The sequence below is a fragment of the Solanum dulcamara genome, chromosome 6, assembly GCF_947179165.1.
Source record: "Solanum dulcamara chromosome 6, daSolDulc1.2, whole genome shotgun sequence".
In the NCBI taxonomy this organism is placed as follows: Eukaryota; Viridiplantae; Streptophyta; class Magnoliopsida; order Solanales; family Solanaceae; genus Solanum; species Solanum dulcamara.
In genome coordinates this window covers 18683893-18707402 of record NC_077242.1, presented here as the reverse complement: position 1 = coordinate 18707402, position 23510 = coordinate 18683893, and the positions used below count along the sequence as shown (strand labels likewise).

The 23510-nt window shown below is 38.1% G+C and overlaps 1 protein-coding gene across 1 annotated transcript; it reads right to left on the bottom strand.

The window, feature by feature from the left end:
* Nucleotides 1-523: 523 nt before the first annotated feature.
* On the bottom strand, nt 524-22534 carry LOC129892519 (chloroplast envelope membrane protein). Its single transcript, XM_055968101.1, has 7 exons — nt 21630-22534; nt 21083-21168; nt 10124-10297; nt 4673-4787; nt 3698-3795; nt 3120-3255; nt 524-974 (listed from the first exon to the last, which is right to left on the bottom strand). Exons 1-7 carry the CDS (start codon nt 22227-22229, stop codon nt 906-908), a joined length of 1278 nt encoding a protein of 425 aa, XP_055824076.1. The 5' UTR covers nt 22230-22534; the 3' UTR covers nt 524-905.
* Nucleotides 22535-23510: the final 976 nt, after the last annotated feature.

Sequence of the window (23510 nt, the reverse complement as noted above, 5' to 3'; positions counted from 1 at the left end):
GTTGATTATAATGTATGTGTAAACTATTTCATGATAAATTGATTCATTACCCAACTCATTACAAGTGAAACAATGAAAATTTCAAGATATACTCTTATCACAAGGCATTAGTAGTTCAAGATCTCTTATATGGCAAATTGGCAATCTAAGAAGGAACATCAAGTGGTATGCAATTCATAGAGCAAAGTTTTCTGAAAATCACAGAAAGTAACACGACTTACAAAGCACAAATCGTTAAGCTTTGAATGGAAGATAATTAAATTGATAGAGATTTTGACAAGCACTGCTTGAACTGTACTATAGTTCATAAAATAGCATCAAGGAACACCATTTTGCAACTAGGATTTTTTTTACATGTTTCGGAAAAAACAGCAAAAAGTATGTAGCCAAAAGTAGCAGAAGAAACCCCAAGTTATGTATCTTCCCACACACATGTAACTCAAGATGAAATGTTGATTACATTTGATCGATGGTTTCTCCGACATTTGTAAACCTCTTTTTTAGATGGGCAGACACTCCCATGTGAATAAGAAAGTACAATAACAACTGAAAGGATGTTTACATATAAAGTTTAGATCATATAAAGAGTTCCCAGATACAAAGAGGTGTTTTCAAGCCTCTAACAAACCTATTTTATTCAGAATCTGAATACTGTTGGCAAAACAAATAATGGGGGTAACAAATATTCCCAGTATGAATGATTTCAAGGAATGATGCCACTTTGATGACAAGCTATTCACATTATGAAAAATACAAAATGTCCTTTTAAACTTTACTCCAATTTCAGGTTAGGGAGCCTCTATATATGGAAAAGTGGAAAGGAAGGCGAAAAGTATCAGTCCTTTTACATGGGACTGATCGTATGTTCTACCTGTAGATGCTGCTGCAGTTGAAACCAGAGCTCTCTAATGCCTCCTCATTTCTTGGAAAATATTGGCCACTCTAGGTGATAACCTCGGCAAGAACTTAAACAACTGGAAAGCAAAAACAGTCTTCTGTTAGAGAATAGTATTATGGGTTGCATTGCTTCCAATACCATAGAGAAAGTACACATGATAAAAGGATTTCTACAAACAACAATGAAAATTATACCGTTTGAGCTTCAATTAAGGGAAGTTGAAACTTTTTTTATTCTTTATATAGTGTTAGTGTATTAATTGGCTGAATTAAGGGGTAATGGGTAATGGGGGTCCATATAAATGAGATGACAAGCATTTATGTGGTACTGGTGCCATGTTATGGCTAAAATGATGATTATCTTCTTGCTTGATGAATCATGTGATTACGTGAGCATGATTTGTGATATACTGACTTGGCTTGATTCTTATGTTGCTCACTTGGTATTGATGAATTGATCTTGGCTGAAAGCCCATACATGAATTGCTTACTTGCTTATTCTCTCACTTCCTAACTCTCATTGTTGAATGATTCAGAGTTGATTATAATTGTCCGTGTTGAGGGTTGAATACAGTGTAAGATTTGCTTGTGTTGGCATTACATCTCATGCGCATTGACATTGTGGAAGTGAAAGGATAAAACCCGATTTATAAGGCCACCTAGGGTATACACGGTATATAGGATTTATCCAGTACAGGGTGTTGCATCCAGGACATTTCATTAGTGTTGTACGGTATAGGGTGTGTATATGGACCTCATAAGTTCTCCATGGGTCTTGTGTATCCGACAAAGGAGACTTTCTAGAGTTCAGGGTGAGTTGCTTGATTCGGCTGCACTGAATTCTAGCTCTCTTTTAGATTTACTGTTTTTCTTCTTTTCAGACAGCTTGTAGTATTCAGACCTATATTATCGGATCTTAGTTGCTCTTGTACTTGTGACACTAGTTCTTGGCGGTTGTATTTATAATCGTTTATCTTTGGATTATGATTCAGATTTTAGACTTCTGACTGTTTTACCTTATTTTCTGCATATTTCCACTTTTCACTCATCTTAATGGTTAATAATGAATGGGGTTCACCTATGGGGAAGGGTAGGTGCCGTCACGGCCTATTAGGATTTTTGGATCGTGACAAACATTTTGCCATATGCTTTCCTCAATCCTCATCATCATTGTTGTCATCATCTTCATCTTTTCTAAAATGAAACCTTCTCAAACATCTTTTTATCAATCCTCTGATAGATGAGTGATTTTTCTCATTCATCTCCTCAAGACACAGTATCATTTGCGACCTTTCTACTCAAGATTCGTTGATATGCAACAACTCCATAAGCAACTGCTTTGTTAGGGTTGACACCCTTGTTGGGATCCTTACCCTAAACAAAATCCTTCAAAAGGTATTCAACTTTTGAAATCTTAGTAGTTCCACCTACCTAAACAATTTCTTCAAGTTGGCGCTTTACTAGCACAACATCCTCATAGTTATAGTAGCTAATCTCATTCATATTTATTTCAATATGAAGATTCATTCTTTCAAATCTTTTGAAAATCGTATTTTCCACATGTCCCTCAAGACAAGTGGATCCGATACCAAATGCTGAAATTTTTTGGGAAGGTTGAGTACTCTAAATGAATCATTTTCTCTTGGAAGATAAGTGAGGAAATGCTTCTTCTTTACTTCACTCAACTTGCTTTATCAATGAATGATTTTATCTTTTAAGACAAGTGGAGGAAAATATTCTTCTACCAACTTGATTTACCTAAAATGTTGTAGCATCTAAGTACTTATAAGAATTCTTTTAACATGTATCTATTCTAATACATGTATCATGATTTAGTTCTAACATGTGTCTATTCTAATACCTAAAAGTGATTTAGTCCTATTCCTAGTTCATGAATAAAAGCATACATGCATCTTAGCACTAATTTCCTAATACATGGACTAGGTAAATTCATGTACATGGGCATGAATCTAATTTACTTTTTCACAGGTCAAGGAGGACTTTACATCAATTACAACTGGAACCATGCAGACAAATATGGTTATCACTGATTGATCAACTTCAATACCATAATGCTCCACAAGGATCTCGAGCAAAGTCTCCCAACCAGAGTCAGAATGGTATCGCCATGAAGGTCAAGGAGGACTTTAATGGCATATGCTTTGTTCACTTTCCAGATTAAAATAAAAAAGAATCCAAGCTATTGAAAAAGTAGCACATACCCAAAGCTTCACACAGGCATCCATTATAACTGGAACCAAGCAGACAAATATGGTTATCGCTGATTCATCAACTTCAATACCATAATGCTCCAGAAGGATCTCTAGCAAAGTCTTCCAACCAGATTCAGAATGATACCTGAACAGATTCACCACATTATCCAACATGACAAAGCTCTAGAAGGGTAGCTTCCATTACTTTTGAGAAGTGGGAAATGCTGACAATTTCCAAAGATACAAATACATAGCCAGAAGATAGAAATGAATAGGAAAAAGATAGAGAGTAAAACTAGGATTGGCACCACTAAAGTTTTAGGAGATGAGAATAATAATTTTATCTAGACCTTGCACCTCGTTCTAGTTGAAGTACTTGTACAATAGAAATTTTAAATTTAATCCTTGAGGTAAGCCCAAAAAGAGGAGTAGGTTACTTAAACCCTTCGCTTCTGTGAATTGGAAAGTAATGAACGAGTTTCCTTCACTTTTATGAATTAGCTAACATGGATAAGTGCTATATTAACAGATAAGTTAATTTACAACATTCAATTTGGCGATAAGCATGAAATAGAACCAAATTTTACCCCAAAAAGATATCAGTTATCAGAATAATCACAAATGCCTTGCCAGTGTCGGAGATATTATTTAGTATCTTGTAACCAGTAAATTTGAGTAGCTTTACCTGCAGACATTGACAAGAAAATTTGTAACTTAGAAACACGAAGACAATTTAGGAAGTACACTTTCAGAAATCCTATCCAATCCCGCAGGTAAATAACAACTAGGGCCACATTTTTAAAGTTAAAGTTAAGATGTCTAAATCTGAATAAATGCTTGATTTTTAAGATATGTCTATATTTGGATAATTAAGACTCTTTATTTTCTCGAAATCTCAATGTGTAGAATTTATCTTTATCTAACAACTTATACATATAAAATTCATTTTAAAAAAATAATTAAATATTATATCCACATAATATTAGAGAAAATCTTAAATTAAAAGGTCTTGTAAAAGTTGTTAGTTAGATGAAGTAAACTCTAAAAGCTAGCGATAGTGGCAGTTATGGGCGGCGGTGGGAGGTAGTGATGGTTGTCAGGTGGTGGCTGGTTGTGGTAATGGTATTAAATGATGGTTGTGCAGTGGTCACTAGTGGAGGTGTTTGGTGGTGGTTGCAGGTAGTAGTGATTGGAGATGGCTTTGGTTGGTGGCAATGGTGGTTGTGCGGTGGAGGTTGAAAGTGGAAGTACCATGGCTGACGGTAAAGGTGGTTGGTGGCAGTTGTGTGATGAAAGATGGTGGCAATGCTTGTGCGGTAGTAGTGATAGAGTAGTAGTAAAAGATGACAGGAGTACAATAGGCAAGGTACGATCAAGAGCGATATTAGGAAAAAATGGCATTCAAAGAAAACTTCCTTTATTTATCTTAATCACACCAAGTCCAACCAAGTTTGTCATTTCACGTAACCTCTTTTGCCCAATAACATAGATGATAACAGTATATTGGCAAACAGATAAACTTAGGAGGAAGAGAGATAATGTTCCGATTGGGGAGAACTTACTTTACTCTCATTGAAGTACAAAAGAATGAATAATGAGACCCCAAAGACAAAGTCCGACCATATATTAGCAAATGCCTTGCGATTTTCTAACCTCCACTCATCCCGCAACTCTAACCTGCAATTGTAATCGCCCAGAGACTAACAGTATCAGAAATCAATGAAGTCACGTCAGGATCTTAAGTGAGACATGTTATAAGATGATTTCAGGGAAGGATTTCACTGAAATATTATTCACTGTTTCCAATCAGTTTGTCCACATATGTCAACACATTAGCTCCGCAACTATGTCCTTTAGCAAAAGAAGAGGCTCCAAGGACATGCTTGGATGTAAAGACAGACTTGACCTAAATATAATATCAACAAACTAGTTGAGGAACATAGTATGAAACCCTCTCCACATAATAGGCTAACTTAGTCATTTATTTATAGACAAACTGTACAAGCTAGAGTTCAAAACACAACGAAACATAAATACAATTTAAAATACAAGTTCTATTCTAACATACATGTTAAGGGGAGGAATGAACACTCAGCATCCTTTATGAGATCTCTAACTGCAGGTTGTTTCTTTTTTGGTCCAAACAACCAGAGTTTCCCCAAGGAAAACACAAAACCCAAGGTGGAGCAGGAGTAGCAGACTCTCCAGCCCAATCCGTATCTGCATAGAGGGTTAGGGAAGATGAGGAACTGGAATATGATCGCAAGTGATAAGCGGAAGTGCTTTCAAGGTATCAAAAGATCCTCTTGACTGCCTGAGATGATAAGCACGGGGTTGATGAAGAAATCGCGGAAGCGTCGTGAATGCAAACTGGAGTCAGGCCGTGAAAGAATATATACTATATAGAACCCATCCATGTTACCGTAAAAGGAAATATTTCAGGCAAAGGAGAATGTCAATCTAACTTACTATGAGTGAGAGTTTGAATAGGTTTACCTGAGTCAAGTTAACCACTTAAGGATATCAGTAACGTATTTGCATTGGACCAAGTCCAACAAGTTGAATAAGAACTTGATTCCAAGTGTAACAAAGGGTACTCAAGTCTTCCATAGAAAATTTGGATCGAATTAATTAGAAAAAGAAATCAACTATTTGGATGAAACAAAAAGTGCTAGTTCATCGACATAGATGAGAAGAATCAAGATATCAGGGTCTTTATGAAAGATAAACGAGTTGCAATCATGATATTGTTTGGTTGAGAAGAAAAGTTCCAAGACGTTAAAACCATGCATGAGGTGAGTGTTAAAAATTTCAGAGAAGAAAAGTTCCAAGACGTTAAAATCATGCATGAGGTGAGTGTTAAAAGTTTTAGATGATTGAATCTCTTAAATTGCCTCATAAAAGCACCGTCTCGCGACTTTTCATGACAAAAGACATAGGGAGGAGGGTGTGGAATCCAGTTCTTCATAGGTTTGAGAAGAGGTTAGCTGGATGGTAGAAAAGATATTTGTCCAAAAGAGGGAAGAAAGTGCTCTTTATCGAGCATTCCCGCTTGTTACATGTCTTTGCTTCATGCTCCAGCTTCGGTCACAAGTAAGTTGGAAAAGATTCAAAGAGAATTTCTTTGGGATGTGGTGGATGGGGCAAAGAAGTTTCATTTTGTGCAGTGACGGTCACATCTCCTAAAAAATGGGGAGGTCTCGGTATTAAAGATTTCTTTGTGTTTAACAAAGCTTTGTTGGGCAAATGGCTTTGGAGATCTAGGATGGAGGTACAAACTTTTTGTGGAGAGGTGATAGTTGATAAATATAGGGTGATGGAATGGAGATGAGAACTAGAGACGTCACCATACCTTTTGGGTGTGGCTTGTGGAGGAAATAATGAAGGAATGGAATGTTTATAATGCAAAGATCTCATTCAAGGTTGGAGATGGGAGGAGAGACTTTTTTTGGGAACACAGGTGGTGTGGGGACAATCTTCTGAAAGACGAGTTTCAGAGTTTGTTCACAGTTTCATGCCAAGGAAACTCGACGGTCCCAACATATTAGGGGGACAAAAGGTGGAGAGAGTTTTTGGGATTTGAGATCTTGGAGAAATTTCCAAAATCGGGAGGTGACAGAGTTTCAAAGGTTGTTGGCCCTTCTGCACAAGCAAGTCACTCCGATTGATAACCCCGATGTTTGGTGGTGGAATTTGGGGAACAATGGTTTTTTCTCTGTTAAGTCCTTTTGCAAAGACTGTTGGTTAGGGAGGAGGTTGCATTTCTGTGTAATGAAATTTGGATACCACAAGTGCAAAGAAATGTGTGTTTCCTCTCTTGGCTAGCTGCTGGAAGGGTGATCTTGACAGCTAAAAATCTTAGAAAGCGGAAAGTTGTTTGTGTTAGCTGGTGTTACATGTGCAAGGAGGGGCGAGGATGTGGATCATCTTTTTCTACATTGTGATTTTACCTGGTCTGCCATTCACACAAAAAGACTCCCAACATTTGTTTACTTTTTCTTTAAAACCCTCCACTTCTAACCACCATGTTTCAAATTTAAAGTAAGAGTTCATCCACTCTTCATCTCCACGGGTCAGAACAACAGAACTGTGATCAGAAGCTATTTTGGGAAGACTACTATGTTTGATGAGAGTAAAATTTTGCCCCCACTCTGCACAGTGGAAAAATCTGTCAATCCTAGAGATGCACAACTGTGATCCTCTCCTCTTCTCCAAGTAAAGAATCCTACAAATAAAGGACGATCCACCAGTTCCAATTCTTCAATACAGGATGAGAACTCTGCCATGGCACCAGTCAGTCTGTGGCATTTTCTGATGTTCTGTTGGAAGAGCAGGAGAAGGAGGAGAAGACGTAGGGCATGGAACATGGTTCCTCTCGCGTTGATGTGGGTTGTTTGGAGAGAGAAAAATAAGAGAGTTTTGAGGGTGTAGAGTCGAGATTTTCCCATTCGAGGAGTAGTCTCCGGTTGCTTATTTTCTTTTGGTGCACCCATAAAGTTCCTTGTTGTATAGATGATTGGGTGAAATTTGTAGAGAATCATGTCTTTCTGTAGATTCCTCACCTTTTGGTATACCCCTTTGTATACAACCACTTTTTTGGCCTTGTTAATGAATGAAAGACGTTTACCTGATTTAAAAAAAACATAGGTCACATCCAATTGGTTCATGAGACAACCTTTGTAGAATGCTAAGGAAAGCACCAAAAGAACCCTGTTCATCTTATGATAGCTTCCAGTCTAGCCTAAGGTAGATCCAGGAGATCATGACAAGATCTGCTATACAAGGACGGAGGACATACATGTGTAATCTGATGAAGATTGGGCAAGATCACCATCTATTTCAAGGTATTATGTCCTGATTGGAGAGAATCTAATATCCTAGCAAAAAGCAAGAGTAATGGCGAGATGAGGCACGAAAACAGAATACCGTGCCATAGCTTTAGCTACATGTGAGCTCATACGGTTGAAGCAACTACTTCAAGAATTAAAACTCAAAGGACATGAACCAATGAACTGATTTGTGACAATCAGACCACACTGCAAATTGCCTCGAATCTTGTATAAAAGAAAAAGCACATCAAAGTAGATTGTCATTTTATTCATACGCATTACCAAAAATTTTGTTTAACTCGACTAACAGTTAGTAGGGGTCCATACAAATCACTTCAAGGGACAAGAATTGATTATATTAGTGGCAAGATAGGAGCATACAACATATACACTCCAGCTTGAGAGGAAGAGTTAAGAATGAAAATATAGAAAGACTTGATCCCTATCCCGATGTTTATGTAATTAGTGAATGTCTAAGGATCCAATTATAGGTTTTCCTTTTTATGAATTGCTTTTAAACAATATTTAAACCCTTACCTTTTGAAAGATTAAAAATGGAATTCATTTCCTAATCCTCTTTTTGTCAAAAGGAAGCTTGTTATCCAATTTTCATACGGTAAAGAAATCCCAAACTAGTTATGGTGTAGAGGTTGCATCTGCCCAAAATTACAAAAGGAATGGAATCTTGAAATAAAAGAAATCAAATAGCATTTGCAATGTGTCGATACTCTCAGTCAGCATATTTGAGTCTTGTGTAAGGACAAGAAAACCAAAGAGAATGTTGGATTATTGTGTTGTTTTCTCACCCATCTGATTGAAAAAAATAAAATTGAGCACACATTTTTTTAGTGGTACAGTATATTCTATTGATACCAAAATATACGAACAATGAAAGTTCGGGAGCAGACTATGACTATACACTCCACTACACAATGACTAAACACTAAATTCTATCTGCTCAAAACTAAACAATCTGAAGAGCATAACTCTAGTGTCCTCTGGAACTACTGAACTAAGAAGGAAAACCCGCTAAATTACAATGTATCATCACTAAAAGACAACGAATTGAGCACACATTTTAAACCAATGCATGGCACTCTATGAATTTATCAAATGGCTCCAATTTCCATGCATTAAACAGAACTTTGTACAGTCTTTGATAAACAGAAAGTAGCAAGGGAAAACAGAATTAGAAGGTGCTCGCCAAACATCAGAATAGATCAATTTTGAATGAAAAAACTGGCAATATCATTAGAAGACTGAAAAGACTATCTGGATTGTTTGCCGAATTGATAGACCTTACAAACATTACTTGAAAAGGAAGAACTGCAAAATGATCCTTTATTGATTATTATCAGTATGAAAATTTTACAAGGATTCCCTAAATGGTTGTGCTGATGTGATGAAGAGGTGTTGCTAGATAATGCAAGAGGAGATGAGTTCTTGGCAATAAGAAGAGAATAGAGAGCGTCCAAGTTTCTACAATGGAAAAACACTTGATTTATCTTCTTGTCCTTGACCAAAAAAACCATTACCAGTAAATTTAATAATAAAAACATTATTCCAAGTGAAGAGGGTAGTTCTATAGGAAAACCCCCTTTGATGTTAGAACAAATTTGAGGATAACGGAGGTCTAACTAAAAGAAGTGATGGCATTTCTGTAGAGGAGGAAGAAGAAGGATATACCATTGGTTCTGATATCAAGTTGAAAAGAATAATATAAGGATATACCATTGGTTCTGATATCAAGTTGAAAAGAATAATATGAAAGCACTCTCAAGCCAATATATCGAGTAATGCATGTATTTACATGAATCATCCAAGTGGTAAATCAGTAAGTACAATAAAAATAAATATATTGTAAAATACAAATATAGTCTATTAATACATTTATCAGCTCAAAGAAGAGAACACATAAAGTGGTAGATGTCTTCTGCAGACCCTTTTTTTCTTTTTTACACTAGGAATTTGGTTGTTCAAGACAAGATTATCCAATGTGAGTGCATAAACTTGTTTTCCTTCAAAAATCAATTGCTTCCTTCATACCAAGTCCTTTAATATCAGGTGGATAGTTGGAGAAGAACGGAAAGTAAGACAAGTATGTGAAGGCAAGGTGCAAACTAAATTTCTCACAACACTTCAGATTAACATAACTAGAACAGGCATCAGCCGTGGTAAACTTACGCTTTGTGTCGTAGCTCCAGATACAACTCCTTTTCAGACAAAGGTGGAGATTTGCCAATCTCAACCTCAAGGCGGTAGCGTGCTTGCTCAGTCTTCAGTTCCTTAACCATTTCAAGCTTTTGGTTTCTTCTGACATCAAGCATCTGTGCTGCTAAAGGTACAGTCTTAACATATCTGATCATGACAAATAAGACAGTCAACACAAAGCTTAAATGGGTGTTCCGTTCACACTAGCAACCATCAGCAGGAAATGTACCTGAAGAAGAAATAAGCAAGCAAGAGGTGTAATATTTCCTTAGATTATATTGTTGTATTGTTTTTACTCATCCAAAAAGTAAAATGTCCTCAAAGACTTAGAAGTCAGCCATGGTAGTGCAGGGATGTATGTTCACAATATCAAGAAATAAGCTTGAATATCTGTATTACTACTCTACTGTCCATGAAGAATTTGTCGCACTATGACGCAGAAACAAGGAAGAGAAAATTTCTTCAAGTAGTTTTGATTAGGAAAATGACACTTGAGTAGGCTTAGAACCATTGGAACAAGTAATAAATGAAGTCGAGCAAACCTCCCTTTTGTGGTGGTGGTGGGGGGGGGGGGATGATGAAGTAAGCAAAGCTTACAACAAAAGCTCACAAGAAAGAGCATCAGAGAACTCATCAGGCTGGCAGAATGAGATTACAAACTTCACCTCAAACCCAAACAAGTTGAGGTCAGCTACATGAATCCTCATTGACCAAGCTTTTCCTATAGTCCCTTCTGGCCTTTGGGATCCCGACTCCGGTGGACTTCTTCCACTGGAATAGTACTTTCTTCTCTTCTCTTTTCACTTCTTCCACTTTCTTTACCTCTACCATTCTGTTCTACTTGAAAGGAAGGACAATAGGATCTATTTTCGTTCAGGGGGAAATCCTATGACATCACCGAAACCAAGGTTAGATAAGAGGTCTGGTACGACTGGGTGGAAAGTGGCAGATACCATATGAGGAGAGTGGTGTTGAGCAGAGGTGTTCTCCCCTGGATTTGCAAGAGATTTTACAAAGCATCATTAGTGAGAGGGAATTCTTTTAAAATGTGGAGGTAAAAAGATTATTTCACCAACATCTTTCTTTCTCTGAAATCCGACAAGTATAGAAGGTTTCTATCTTTGATTACAGTTAAGGGGGCAGACAGGGCAGTTATTATTATTCCAGAAAATGTTTTTAATGATGGGTAGAGGAAACTTGAAGACAATATAAATGCCTTCATTAAAAGAGATATAACTATCAAACAAGAAAACAAATAAAATGGAGAGACAGATCTAGCTGCAAACAAGGGGAAAGGGAGTTGCATGGAGATGCTCCGGAAAGAAATATGGATACAGACAGAAACAGAGGTAGCAGAAACAGGGGAATCTGCTGTGAGGAGGCAATAAAGGCAAAATTCCATCTCGCAGAGGAAGACCTTCTGAGAAGGTGTCTAGTCAGATATCTTACTGGCAAAGATGACACTCCCACAAAAAATGAGATGAGACGATGGGCAAAACAAACATGGAAAGGAGCACAAGGAGTCTCAGTCAATCCAAGAAGAGAGCTGAGCATATTCTGATAGGAACCTGGAAGAGACAAGGCTGCAAGCTCAACCTACAATGGTGGAATCCGACTACCGAATCTTTCCCTAAGAGCCACGAATTCAACTGGTTTGGATACGTGTGCTAGGGCTTCCCCTCCATCTCTGGTCTAGCTCGTTGATGAAGAAAATAGGCTAGAGATGCAGGGGATGGCTTGAAACAGAACTGAAGAATCATTTGAGGTGGGCCAGAATTCGTGTAAAAGGCCCGGAGACCAAAATTCTGGGATAGATCAACATCGCCTACAAGAACTTTGTCTTCTCGCTTCCTATTTGGGTGGAAGAGCCAGCCACCTACCGGAAAAGGGACGAAATCAATCTAGCCAGAAAAGGAGAGATATGGGGGATTCTTAAGAGGTGAAGGCTCATCAGAAATTCCTAGGCTCATAGAATTTCAACAAGACGAGGATAAGGAAAGGGGTCAGAGAAATTCAAACTATAAAGCTGAAAGAGGCCTTTTTGGTGATAAAGTCTACGTGCCAGGGGAACCCACTAAGAGTTTCAGCAAAACTCTATTGGTCAAGGCTTTTGGGCCGGCTCTCTAAACCAAAAAAATGTTGGGCCTTTTATGGATGAAATTAACTTATGGTCCGCCACCACAGAAGCTCAAGATGGCTCTTTAGCTTATGTTGACCAAAGCTTAATCTCTGAAGCTGAGAAATTGCAAGATCCAAGGGAAATCGATCTTCTGGAACAAAAAATCAACTGCATGCGGGAGAGATGAACTCGACTACAAGGGGGAAGGAAGGCAACGAAGGAGAGATAGAGGACCAAGGCAAAATAAAACAGATAACTTTCTCGGGGAATCCAACTCCAATGCCTCATAGTGTAGCAAAGAAGCAGCAGAGGAAAGAGTGAATATATGGGTCCAAAACAATATCCTCAGACTTAGTCAGGAATTTGGGGCTGCATTTGAGTGGTGTAAAGAAGAGGCCACAACACTGTTGTTAAAAATTGATCAAAGAAGAGAGAAGAAGTTTCCCTAATTATGACCTCAACAAAGAATTTGGATAAACAATTGGTTCCAAAGGAGCCGAAAAACCTTATCTTTGATGTAAATTCAACGATACAGAACCAATGAGTGACTTAAGAAGCAAAGGGAGGAAACAGACTACTCAGTTGTTATGAAGTTGAAGATACTAGCATGGAATGTTAGGGGGTTAAATAGGGATGAGAAAAGAGAATTAGTAAGGAGCAGAATTCAACAGGAGGAAACAGACGTCATCGCCTTAGTGGAGACAAAGCTAGGTACAATGGGAAGTTATATTCAACAATTGGGAGGAAACAGATGGATGAGGGAAGTATGGATGGAAGCAATAGGGACTAAGGGAGGAATCATTATCATGTGGGACAAAGGGTTTGGAGGGGGAAGAAGTAGAGAGTGGCAGCCAGATGATTACTTGCAAACTGTGTGGGATAAATCAGGATCTAGGCTGTTTTTTCACAGTTGTTTATGCATCTTGTGATAGGAATCAAAGAAGGGGATTTACAGGAAGAATTAGGAGCAATGAGGAGTATGGGTTAGGGGGCCTGGGTGGTTAGTGGAGATTTCAACATAACAAGATTTCCCTCAGAGAGAACTAATTGTGTTAGTTTAGGTAGAACAATGTCTGACTTCTCCAGCTGCAATAATGAGTTGGAACTCCTAGACACCCCCCCCTCCCCCTTTATTTCGGGGGACTACACTTGGAGAGCAGGAGCAAACCACTGGAATGCCTCTAGAATAGACAGGTTCTTATATTATTTCCCCAGGGATGAATTGTTCACTTGGATCAAACAAAAGCTCTCTTCCTAGCCTTGGGTCTAATCACAACCCCATCCTTTTGACTTGTGGAGATGAAACTTTCAAGAAGTCCAACTTTAAGTTTGAAAAGTGGTGGTTGAATGTAGAAGGCTTCAGAGAAGAAATCCAAGAATGTTGGTGTCCTTTTATTGTGTCTGGTACTGTTGAATTTTACTTTAGTTACTACAGTAATTTTTAGCAAAATAAGTTGTTTAGCTTAAGATGAATTTGAATTTTGAATTTTAGTTTGGTTGTTAGAGTTGTTGAGATATTTTAGGTTGTTTTAAATTTCAAACTATACAGATTATGTATTTTATGTTGGCTATTTAAAGCCTCTCAATGCTTAATAAAATTATTGAAAGCCATTTCAATCCATTGAGAGACATTTTCAATTCATTTTTAAAAAAAAACCAACAGGTACCCCTGACTACATTCTGGCAACAAAATTGAGTCTGTTAGAGGCAAAACTCAAAGTCTAGGGCAAGGAACACAGGGGGAACTGGAAGGCAAGTAAAAACACATCTTAGATCAAATAGGGAGCTTGGAAATCATCCAAAAGAGCAGACCCTTAACTGATGATGAGTAGCTGGTAAAGGCTCATTTGGCTATGGAATATGTGGAATTGGCCAGAAATGAAGAGACTTTGGAGACAGAGATCCAGAGTCTAGTGGATCAAAAGTGGAGATAAGAACACTAAGTTCCTTCACAGAATGGCTACTGCACATAAGAGACTCAACACTATTGATTCCCTGATGATCAATGGGGAACAGTCCAATGATCCTGTGTCTATCAGGGGTTCCATTGTAGATTTTTATCAAGACTTATATAAAGAAACAGAAAGTTGGAGACCTGCTTTGAACATACATGAAGTGCAGAGCATCGCAACAGAGGAAAGATAGTCTAGAAGGAGTTTTTAAGGAAGAAGAGGTACCGGCAGGGATAAAGATGTGTGTTGCAGATAAAGCTCCTGGGCCAGATGGACATACTATGGCTTTCTTTCAAGCTCCTTGGGAAACAATAAAGGGTAAGCTGATGCAGACACTTATTTGATTCCACTCACACCGAAAATTTGAGAAGAGCTTCAATGCTACTTTTGTAGCTTTGATTCCTAAGAGGATAGGGGAAAATGAACCAAGAGATTTCAGACTCATTAGTCTTATCTCTAGGGTCTACAAAACCATAGCAAAGGTGTTAACTGAGAGACTAAAGAAGGTAATCAACAGGATTATAAACAACCATCAGATGGCTTTCATCAAAGGGAGGCAAATAATGGATGTTGCTCTAACTGCCGGTGAGTGCATTGATACTAGGATGAGGAGATATGCCAGGAGTTATGTGCAAGCTAGATATAGAAAAGGCCTTTGATCACTTAACTGGGATATTTCGTTGAACATACTTGGGCAAATGGGATTTGGAAACATGTGGTTTAAATGGAGAGTTATGTATTAAAACTACCATGATAAATGGAGAACTTACAGGTTCTTTTCCAGTTGAAAGAGGTCTCAGACAAGGGGACCCCCTCTCCCCTTTTCTGCTCATTATAGCTATGGAAGGACTGGATAATTTGATGAGAAAGGCTACAGAAAATAACTGGATAAGGGGCTTCAACATTAAGAACAGGAACAATGAAACTATGGTGGTTGACTCACCTATTATATGTTTGATGACACAGCGGGTTTTTTTGAAACTGAACATAGACAAATTTGCTACCTGAGGATGATCCTTGTAGTCTTTGAAGCTTGTTCTGGTCTGAAAGTTAGCAGGAGGAAAACCAACATTTTTCCAGTTAAAGAGGTACAGCAAATTCAGACACTTGCAGAATTTCTGAAGTGCAGGATAAAGGAGATGCCCACAGTTTATTTGGGAATGCCACTGGGTGCTTAACACAAAGTAGTGAATATATGGGATGGAATAATAGAGAAATCATAAAAAAATAAAAAATAAAATAAAATAAAACTAGCTCTTTGGAAGTCACAGTACCTTTCCCTGGGAGGCAGTCATATTGATAAATGCAGTCCTACACTCATTGCCAACCTATGTGATGTCCTTATTCCCCATTCCTGGCAAAGTGGTGAAAATCTTGGACAATCTGAGCAGGAATTTCCAGTGGCAAGGGAACAAGATTGAGAAGAGTTTAAACATTGTAAAATGGATCACAATCCAGCAAAGAAAGAGTTTTGGAGGATTGGGAGTGAGGAACCAAAAGTTGCACAATAAGAGTTTGCTTATGAAATGGCTACGGAGATTTACCCAAGAGGAGCAGTCCATGTGGAAGGAGATTATTTTACATAAATATGGTCAAGAGGGTCAGTGGTGCACAAATGAGGTGACGGACGCCTAAGGGGTTGGGGTTTGGAAGTCAATCAGGAATCTCTGGTTGTTATTCAAGTCTAACACTAAAGCTAAAGTTGGAAGGGGAGATAACTTTTCTGGAAAGAGGACTGGAGTGGTCATGGAACTCTTTAAACTTTGTTCCCTAGTATGTTTTGAATATGCTTGCATCATGATTGTAGTATACAAGAAGTGTGGTCTCCCCAAGGATGGAACCTGACCTTTAGAAGGTTCTTAAATGATTGGGAAGTAGCATGGGTATCAGAATTTCTGAATTTGATAGGAAACTTTCTAGGTGCTAACCTGGAACCAGACAGTCTCATTTGGGGGCACCACAATATGGAATTTTCACTGTTAACAGGGTATACAAAGGGGTTTGAGTGAAGCTGCAGGCAGGTCAACAGAACCATGGATTGCTATTTGGAAGAGTGTGGCTCCTACAAAAGTGAAGTGCTTCACTGTGTTGGTAGCTAGGAAAGCATGTTTGACAATGAGGCATTACAAAAGAGGGGGATCAACATAGCATCTAGGTGCCTTCTGTGCACAGAGGCACTAGAAACCAACAAACACCTCTTCCTGCATTGTTAAGTAACAGCACAAATATAGGCCTTGTTCACTACCATTGCTGGAGTTTATTGGATCATGCCTGGACATACTGCTCATATGCTGCTGTTGGATCAGGGGAGGAGGAAGCAAGAGCCAGAAAAGATGGTGGAGGACATTCCCAGCTTGCATCTAGTGTTACATTTGGAAGGAGAGGAACTAGAGGATCTTTGAAGGAAAAGAATGCACTATACAGAAGATTAAGTGGAAAGTTATTACTTCACTAGGTTTTTGGTGTAAAGAACTGAACATAGAAGAGGAAATCCAATTAGTGGATTTCATAGGATCTTTGCAAGTATCTTTTATTTTCTTTACTGCAAACTTTTTTGGAGGTGGCCAGCATAGCCCTTAATGCTAAAGAATACAAATTACCAGTTTCAAAAAAAAAAAAAAAAAGTAGTAGTGTACTAAAAGTTTTCTATATTTTCTACTAGTAAATAAATCTCAGACAGGACTAAAGACTTCTAGAAAACATAAAAACTAAGTACGCATACTAATATGACTAAATTAAAGTCCAAAATCTGAATCGTATACAGAACTTTTTCTTCCATTGTCTGCTACTTTTTGCTAGGTCTTTGTTGATTCCAACAAATTATAGGTCTTTTGACATTTCATGTGATTTTAGGTCTACCTCGCCTCCTTTTTAACACATTCACTCATGGTTTCAAACCTTTAGCCCGGTGCATTTGTAGGTCGACAAAGGACATGAAAAAAATCATCTCTCAAGCATTTTTGTTTCAGTTTATCCTCGATTTGTGCTACTTGCACCTTCTGCCGGATGTAGTCATTTCTAATCTTGTATGATCGTGTGTCCATCTTTGCATGCACATTCAACAACACTCATCTTGTGAATATTACACTAACGTCCAACATTCACTCCCATATATGTTACTAGGTTTACGCTGGTTGTCAACCTATCGCAACCCTCCTCCTTTATCCGAGCTTGGGAACAAAGCAAATTCACACAAACTCAATAAGAGAAATAAATGGAAAAGGCAGGAGTTATCAGATCGTGTAGTTTAGAATTAGGATTTGTGTTTGTAATAGCATCTAAACGGAAAAGCAAAGGGGACTAGTGTTAATTGTTATACAGAAGTCATTTGTATAACAATTTAAATATTCAACTGGCTTCCCTTATCCTTTATCTGACAATATCTACCAAACAAAATACTCCTACCCCAAATAAACCAGCACAGTTTTCTTTTTGAGAAGATGCACAATTTTCATTCTGATACTAACGTTATGCATTCCATCTGGGGATACTCAGAAAAAGACCCAAGTATGAAATCTTGTTACATAAATCCTATATAAGAGCTAACTTATGCTACATGGACAGTCAAATGCTGCCATGAAGAACAGAGATTTACTGCTTTCTGTGAGACATTTGTAAGGGCAACAACAACAACATACCCAGTGAAATCCCACAAGTGGAGTTTGGGGAGGGGTAGGATGTACGCAGACTTTACCACTACCTCATGGAGATAGAGAGGTTGTTTCTGAAAGACCCTCGGCTCAAAAAGTCACAGTCCCAAGTAAGAGAGAAAAACAATATATATTATGCAAAAAAATGAAAAGCGATGCAAATTTTACAAGACAAGAACAATAACGATAGCAAAGTAATGTGATAATCAAAAGCAACAACAACACAACTGTAAAGGCATGTCTAGACCTACGACCACCCTAAACTGACACACGGTAAGACACTATTCTATCCCTACTAGCCTTCTACCCTAATCCGCGACCTCCACTCCTTTCTATCTAAGGTCATGTCCTTAGTGATATGGACTAGCGTCATATCTTGTCTAATCACCTCTCCCCAATACTTTTTCGGTCTACCCCTACCCCTCCGCATAACCCCCAAATCTAACCGCTTGCACCTCCTAATTGGAGCGTCGACACCCCTCTTCTGCACATGCCCAAACCATCTCAGTCTCGCTTCTCTCATCTTGTCTGCCACAGAATTCCTAATCTTATCACTCCTAGTGTGTCCACACATCCATCTCAGCATTCTCATCTCTGCAACATACATCTTCTGAACATGAGAGTTCTTTACTGGTCAACACTCCACTCCATATAACAATGCCGGTCTAACCACCATTCTGTAGAACTTACCTTTAAGTTTAGGTGGTACTTTCTTATCACACAGGACTCCAGAGGCAAGCCTTCATTTCATCCACGCTACCCCAATGCGATGCGTGACATCATCATCGATGTCCCCACTACTTTGGATATGGATCCAAGATATTTAAAGCTTTTTGTCTTGGGGATAGGTTGAGTGGAAAGCCTCACTTCCATGCCATCTTCATCAATCGCAACACTAAATTTGCACTCCAAGTATTATGTTTTGGTCCTGCTTAATCTGAACCCTTTTGGACTCCAGAGTTTGTCTCCAAACCTCAACCTATCATTAACTCTGTCCCGAGTCTCATCAATCAAAACTATGTCGTTCGCAAATAGCATACACCATGGAACCTCCTCTTGAATAGATCGTGTCAGCTCATCCATCACCAAGGCAAAAAGAAAAGGACTCAGCACAAATCTCTGATGTAGTCCCCATCTCAACAAGAAAATGCTCTGAGCCACCTCCCATCATCCTAGCCCGAGTCTTGGCTCGGGCATACATGTCCTTTATCGCCCTAATATACACCATCGGGACACCTTTAGCCTCCAGACACCTCCAGAGAACATCCCTCGAAACTTTGTCATAAGCCTTTTCAAGGTCAATAAACACCATAAGGAGATCCCTTTTTCTTTCTCTAAATTTCTCCGCTAGTCTCCGCATAAGATGGATTGTTTCACTAGTCGACCGCCCCGGCATGAATCCGAACTGATTCTCTGAGATTGACACTCCTCTCCTCACCCTCATCTCCACCACTCTCTCTCAAATCTTCATAGTGTGGCTTCGCAATTTGATACCCCTGTAATTATTACAATTTTGGATATCACCCTTGTTCTTTTACAATGGAACCATAGTACTCCACCTCCATTCATCGAGCATCTTAGCAGTCTTTAAAATAATATTAAACAACTTAGTCAACCAATCCAAACCTGCCTTGTCAGTGCTCTTTCAAAAGTCCACTGGAATCTCATCGGGCTTGGTCGCTCTGCCCCTCCTCATCCTACTAATAGCACGTCTAACCTCCTCAACCTAAAACACCTATAGTACCCAAAGTCTCGAAGACTATGAGAGTACGCCAAATCTCTCAGTACAATGTCTCTGTCTCCTTTCTCATTTTTAAGAGCCTGTGGAAGTAAGCTTGCCACCTTTGCTTGATATAGGTCTCATCCACTAACACTTCACCTTCCTCGTCCTTGATGCACTTTACTAGATTCAGGTCGCGGTCTTTTCTCTCTCGCTTTGGCGAGCCTATACAATTTCTTATCCCTACCTTTTCCCCCTAACTCGACATATAAGCGTTCAAAAGTTGTCATCTTAGCACTAGTGACCGCCAACTTCGCTTCCGTCTTCGCTTTCTTATAAATGTCTTTAAGCCTACTCTTCTCCTCCTCATCCACGCACTCCAACCACTCAGTATAGGCAACCTTCTTAGCTTTCACTTCGCCTTGTACTTCTCCATTCCACCACCAATCTCCTTGACGACTACCAAAAAGATTCCACTCGATACCCCTAGAACCTCGGTAGCTACTTTTCTAATGAAACCAGCAGTCATGTCCCACATATTGTTCACATCCCCGCTACTACTCCAGGCCCCTAAACCAATCAACTTCTCCCCCATCTCCCGAAAAAGGGCGGGAGTTAGGCCCCCCCATCTAAACCTCGGTTGGTCATAAAGGGTCTTTTTTCTCTTATCCCTCTTAATCTCCAAGTCCATCACCAAAAGCTTATGTTGCGTAGTAATATTTTCACTCGAAATAACCTTGCAATCCTTACAAAGGCCTCTATCACCCTTCTGTAGGAGTAAGTAGTCAATCTGAGTCCTAGCTACCATGCTACTAAAGGTGACCAATTGATTATACCTCTTCAGAAAACACGAGTTAGCAATAACCAACTCAAAAGTTTTAGCAAACTCCAGGAGAGATACCCCACTGCCATTCCTTTCCTCAAAACCACAGCCTCCATGGACATCATCAAAACCATTAGAAGTTGTACCGATATGACCATTGAAATCTCCACCAATGAAAATCTTTTCGGTACTCGGTATACCTCTCAGTACCTCATCCAAATCCTCCCAAAAGAGCCTTTTGACTTCTTCATCTAGGCCCACACGGGGTGCATACGCACTAACAACATTCATAATAAGCCTGCCTATAACTAGCTTAATATCTTAGATTTGACAGAAACTGATGATGAAACATTTCCATCCTGCACTTGTTTCCATTGGACTTCTAGAGTTTGAACAATTTAAATGACGTGCTATGGAGCTATTAGATTCCACTGCAGATCCTTGGGAAATGGTAACACCTCCTTGGCACACTAAATCAATCAGTTATGTAACAGAGAATGGTTTAGTTACCTACAGAGGTTCCAGTGTTGACCATCAATATCAGGTCTTACCAAAAGAAATGTAGGAAAACATTTGATAGTAAAACAAAGTTAGGTACATAAGATCAAACATCAATCACTTCAAAAATGTAACCAAAAGGTATATAAATGAATCCAAGCAGAAGTTACCTGTCAAGAAAAGGCATAAGAACATAGTCATGAACTACAAAATCCAAAGCCCATGGGACAATTATCAGCAGTGCCAAGAACTTAGCCTGCAATAGGAAGAGAACAATGGCTCCTAATAAAAAAAGCTTTAAGAGTACATTACAGATGCAACGTTTGGCAATTTTAAGTGCTCAACAACAACAACCATACCCAGTGAATTCTAAGTGCTCAGAACATGACAATATGAAATGTGTTAGATGATTCTACATTCATAATCTTTAGAATAAGTCCAGCATAACAAAGAAAAGAAAAATAAATTGACTTGCGGAAGCTCCTCAATTTTGGCAGCATTAGCTATTACATAAACCCTTCTTGAGGCTTTGAAAATACTCAATTACCATATGTTCAGTGTACCAGGCAGTGAATAGCAAGGAGCTTTTGCATGTGCAATTCTTGGCCCTAACGATTCTACATTGTAATAGGTTTTCGCAAAAAGTTCACCAAAGCTAATGTGCTTATATGTTGACAAGAAGTTGAACTATAGAGACACTAAAGATTATGCACTCACAGAATTAAATGAAGCATACTGAAAAACACGATCTTCATATAGCATATCATCTTCTTCCCTGCCGAGTACGATATCCCTCACAGATTTAACCAAACCCCTCCCAGGTATTAATTCACTAGGATCTTCCAGCATGTTATCTTCAAATTCTCCAATGGAGTCCTGAACCCATGATGAACCATTACCTAAATCAACATTTCCATCCACAAGCCAATCATCCCACTTCCTATTCTCCTCATTCTTTGTATCTTCTTGTGCTTCCCTTAACTCCATGATTGCCTCGGCTCGTCTCTTCCAAGCTTCAAACTTTTCATTCTCTGATAATTCATCATCACTACCTAAACCTTCAGATTCAAGTCCATCAAGCATATCCTCATCCTTCAGTCCCATCCAATTCCCATCATCTTCAAGAAAGAACTTCCTCCACCAGCTTTTCTTCTTTGAATGCTTTTTCTTTGCATTTGGAGTAGACCCAAAAGATTTCTTCCTACCCCCACTAAAGCGAACCTCATTAATAGACTTTTTATGCACAAATACCGAACTAGTTCTCTTGAAAGATAGCAAATTTTGACATAAGACCATTGAAGTGCTCATTAAGGACATGTATAGTAGGCCACATTTTTCAAACTCATAGGGCAGTAGTAAAGATATAACTCCAAGAAATCATTGAAGCATTCAGTGGAAAAGCACCCACAAATGCATCATTGAAGAGCTAGGAAAATACTAATGAGATAATCAAGATTCAAGAAAATGGAACCCCCAAATACTCCTGTGCTATTGTTTATCTGATAATTTGAAGGTGAAATTGTCAGTATTAGGGTGAATAGGGCCAATTGGAGTGAAGCGAAAAAAGGAGCAAGTAGCCTAGCGGGAGAAGAATGGGGATAACGGAATTTGCTCTGTTTCCATACATAAAATAAACTTTGCTTTCTTTTATCTATTTTTTTTTTTTAATGTTTGTTAATCACATGAAAATTGATTATTTTAAATTCATATTAGAAGTTATTTGGGAAAATTATTTTTTCATATTCAAAACTCGAACTAAGGAAGAAGCAACTCCTATCCAATGCATTACATCTTTTGGTGCTGATTTTTCTTTATCTATTCCAACTTATTATTTTTTCATTTTTACTTTATTCCCACTAAACAATTTGAAATAATCTCACAATTGTACGTGATGTTAAGATAATCTTTACACTTTCATCCTATTATTTTAATTTTATTTTATTTAAAAAAAATCATAGTTATTATTCTTTAGATACATACTGAATAAATTCGTTCATTTATAATAGTTTGTAAACTACATAAAAAAAATATAAATCATACTAAGCAAATTCAATGTGATAAACTCGCGAAAGAAAGCATTGACGGGGAAATCTTTGTTCAAAACTTTGCTTTCTTTATCTGTAACAAAAATGATAAAAAAAATGTCCTTGAAATTATAAAAATACTTTATTTTTTTATATAATTAAATTAAATTTGGCCCTACTTTTATTTATTGAATCATTGTTATTTTATTAAAAATAATTTAATTATCTTTCTTCTACCTAAAAATATACTATTTATTAACTATTAAATACTAGTTAATATATTTGTGCCTCATGCAGTCTTAAAATCTCTTACTCAGTATTAGAATTTATAAATATAAACTTAACTAGGGCCTTATTACCACTATAAATTTATTTTTTTAGCGGGTAAAGTATCCTCAAACTATATCCAAAACTTATAGTTTGGGGTACTTATGAATAAGTACTCCTCAAGTTACACCCGAAATTTCAGCGACAAACCTAAATTTAACTAGGGTCTTTAGAAAAATAAAAAAAATAAAATTCCTTTTTAAAAAAGAAAAAAATTCTTATTTCTTTATCTTGTATTTAAACTAAG